The 3,360-nt window shown below is 43.5% G+C and overlaps 1 protein-coding gene across 1 annotated transcript; it reads right to left on the bottom strand.

The window, feature by feature from the left end:
* Positions 1-419: 419 nt before the first annotated feature.
* Positions 420-2,163, bottom strand: LOC133720628 (CBL-interacting serine/threonine-protein kinase 14-like). The gene has a single exon (XM_062147038.1). The coding sequence runs from the start codon at positions 1,958-1,960 to the stop codon at positions 653-655; it is 1,308 nt and encodes a 435-aa protein (XP_062003022.1). The 5' UTR covers positions 1,961-2,163; the 3' UTR covers positions 420-652.
* Between the last annotated feature and the right edge of the window lie 1,197 nt (positions 2,164-3,360).

The raw sequence follows: 3,360 nt of genomic DNA, 5'->3' as shown, positions 1-3,360 counted from the left end.
TGAATTTTTAATTTACCAAAACAAAATGTCAAATGTTTGTATTATTCGAGTCTATCTGCATTTTAATCTAATAATAATGCCGTCAATAAACATGTCAAAATCACTATGTTGCACGGTTAGCGGGTTAGGCTTTCACATTAAAAATGAGAGTTCCCCCTGTAACTGCTTTTTGGTCCTTTCATGGGACGTCTGATTTGTCTTCTTCAATTACCATAGGTTACTGCATTACTGTCTTTACCTTCTTTGTGTTATTCGTCTGATACTCCGATATGCTAATTGCCTAATTTGATTACCAACACCGGAAAAACATACCATATGCCGGAGCATGTGTTGTTTTCGGAAAAAATCTATCGAAAGCCAAATCTGCTAAGCTAGTTCTTAGAGATAGATATCCCCATATGTATTGATGGATCCGTGAATGAGAGAATAACGATGGTGACAATAAAAATATATGTACAGATTTTGAGAAACTTTCCTTTTCCACTCATTTTGTCAAAATCCGGGACAAAAACGAGTACAAAGAACCCGGTCAATGATAATGAATGTTCTTCCGTTCAGTGATAATGGATTTTCTTCCGTTCAGTTTCTCCGGACAACGTACAGCCCCATATTGTAATATTATTACCCAAAACTCCATGATTGAGCTTTTCTGTTATTCACCGGAGACTTGTTCTTCCGGTTTGTATATCAGACACGACAGCTGCGGCCTCAGCTTGTCTTTCCACATTTGCTGCTGGCAATTCTCCGCTATTCTTTCCCGCTTGTTCAACTCCACCACCACCAGCTTCTCCGTTAACCGGTAAATCCCAATGGCGACGATCAAATTACCATTCTGCCCCGCCAGCTTTGCCCCCCAGCTCTTCTTCTCCATCACCGTCATGCCCTCCGCTAGTGCCACCTCCTCCACCTTCTGGATGATCCTCTCCGGCGTCTCCGCCGACACGAACCGCTCCCCGCAGTCGGAGATTTCCGGCTTCCGGAACAGCCCCGAGATGTCGAAGCCGGAGGAGAATGAAATCAGGTCGAAGGCGTTCAACGGCGTGTCGCTGTCCTCGTCTCTCCACTCTTTCATGTTAAAGTCCTCCAGGTGAAACTTCACGTCCTCGTAACCCACACTGAACCAAGGATCCTTGATAATCTCGTCGACGGTGATCCTCGTCTCGACGTTCGTGTCCAGCAGGCGCGTAATCAAGCGTTTCAGGTCAGGCGACGTCCACCTCGGAAAGCGAAACTCTCCTTTGTAAATTTTCCGGTACATTACCATCAGATTGGGGTCGTTGAACGGCAAGTAACCGGCGTTGAGAACAAAGAGTATGATGCCGCACGACCATATGTCCACCTTGGCGCCGTCGTAGCCTTTCTTTTCGAGAATCTCCGGCGCCACGTAGGCGGGGGTGCCGCAGAGAGTGTGGAGAAGCCCGTCGGGTCGGATCTGCTCCGTCACGGCGGAGAGTCCGAAATCCGAGACCTTCAAATTCCAATTCTCATCCAACAGCAAATTCTCCGGCTTTAAATCGCGGTGGAAGACGCCGTGGGAGTGGCAGTATCCGACGGCGGAGATCAGCTGCTGGAAGTACCGGCGGCTGAGATCCTCGCTGAACCTCCCCTTGGATATCTTCCCGAACAACTCGCCGCCTTTCGCGAACTCCATGATGAAATAGATCTTGGTTTTCGTCGCCAACACCTCGTAGAGCTTCACGATGTGCGGGTGCTGCAGCCGCCGCATGATCGAGATCTCGCGCTTCACGTTCGCCGTGAAGCCGCCCTTGAGCACCTTCTGCTTGCTCACCGCCTTGATCGCCACGCTCCGCCCGTTGCTGACGTCCCGCGCGTGGTAGACCTTGGCAAAGGCGCCGCGGCCGAGGAGCTTCCCCAGCTCATATTTCCCGAACAAGGCGCCGCCGCCCTCCTCCGAGGAGGCTTCTGAGGCGGCGTCGGAGACGACCTCGATCTCAGGCATGGATTCGATTCAGAATAACGAATCCCCCATATCCCTACTGAGACTGGCAAATGCAAGCCTCGGTTTCTCCGACTTTTTGAGGCCGAACCCAACCAAACAATTTGTTAAGTTGTTGAAACAAGAGGATGGTGTTTCTTAGGTTGTTTATACGAATACGAATACGAATACGATTTTTTTTTTTTTTTTTTTTTTTGGGAGAGACTGGAAAATAATCACAAAAATAGGAGTTGGTCTGGCTGGCAGAGGGAGGCTTTATATATAAAGGGAGTGGGTGGACACGTTAAACTTGGTAAAGCGCACCTTAGAAAGTTAGTTTACTGTTCCTTCCTGAAAAAAATTGGGAATTGCGGCCAACCACGTGGCAGTTAAGATTTGGTCATTGTTTGTTCTTTTCAAACTACTGCTGTCGCCTGGTTTGGATAACGTACGGTGGGGTTCACAGGACTTCACGTTGATCTCTAGTTTGTTTTGGTTTAACGCTCAAAACTTAATTCAACATTGAGCTACGGTTTAAAAAAAAAGAAGAAGAAGAAGAAGACGATTAAATGTAGCAATGTTGTGACTTTCTAATTCCAGGCCAAAAACTACTGGTAAATAACGCGTTAAAAGAAGAGTCGTTGTGAGTTTGTGACCATTTCTGTTCCGCGGCTGCTTTGGTCATGGATGAGACCGTAACTTTTTTTGTATTTGTGTGCTTATGCCAGTGAAAATTTTGTATGCGAGTGATGCTCTATGAATGACGTAAGAATTAACATTATTTCTTGTTGTATCTTTGTAGGTAAGTTTAACTATGTTATGTGATGAGATCAATTACTTAACGAATGTATGTTCTAGACCTGAAATACCAACTCCACGAACTATTTTTGGAGTATTATTGTTCTATTCTTTTGATATTGACTTGTTTCTAATTAAAAATTTATCAATAATGACATAAAAAAGAGGGTTTTTTTTTTTTTTTTTTTTTTTCAATTTCATTTCACCTTCATGCTTTTTACACCTTAAATCAATTGTGAACCTGTATTTTTAATTTTATCATATGTATCCTTGTGCTCTCCAATTTAATCAATCATATCCAATCATTAGTTTTTTTGTCTGAATATTTTGTAAACTCAAAATTTATCTCTATTGGGCTCCCTTGTACTGTGTGGCATGAGAAGTTATATCATAAGTGACTATAATTTCAAAATACATCGCAAAAAAACTACGGTTTGAACAAGATTGATTAAAATTGATAACTATAGAGGCACCCGTGATGAAATTAAAAGTGCAGGGAGCAAATATAATTTACGGCGTAAAGGTTAGAGAGTTAAAATGAAATTTGCTCTTTGATTATGAAATTTTTCCCAATCATTGTGTTATTTTCGAGTTAATGAAGTTCATATTTCAAAGCAAAAGGCAAT

This window comes from Rosa rugosa, chromosome 7 (assembly GCF_958449725.1).
Source record: "Rosa rugosa chromosome 7, drRosRugo1.1, whole genome shotgun sequence".
NCBI classification, from domain to species: domain Eukaryota; kingdom Viridiplantae; phylum Streptophyta; class Magnoliopsida; order Rosales; family Rosaceae; genus Rosa; species Rosa rugosa.
Note: the sequence above shows the minus strand (reverse complement) of the source record. Positions and strands in the feature narration are given on the sequence as shown.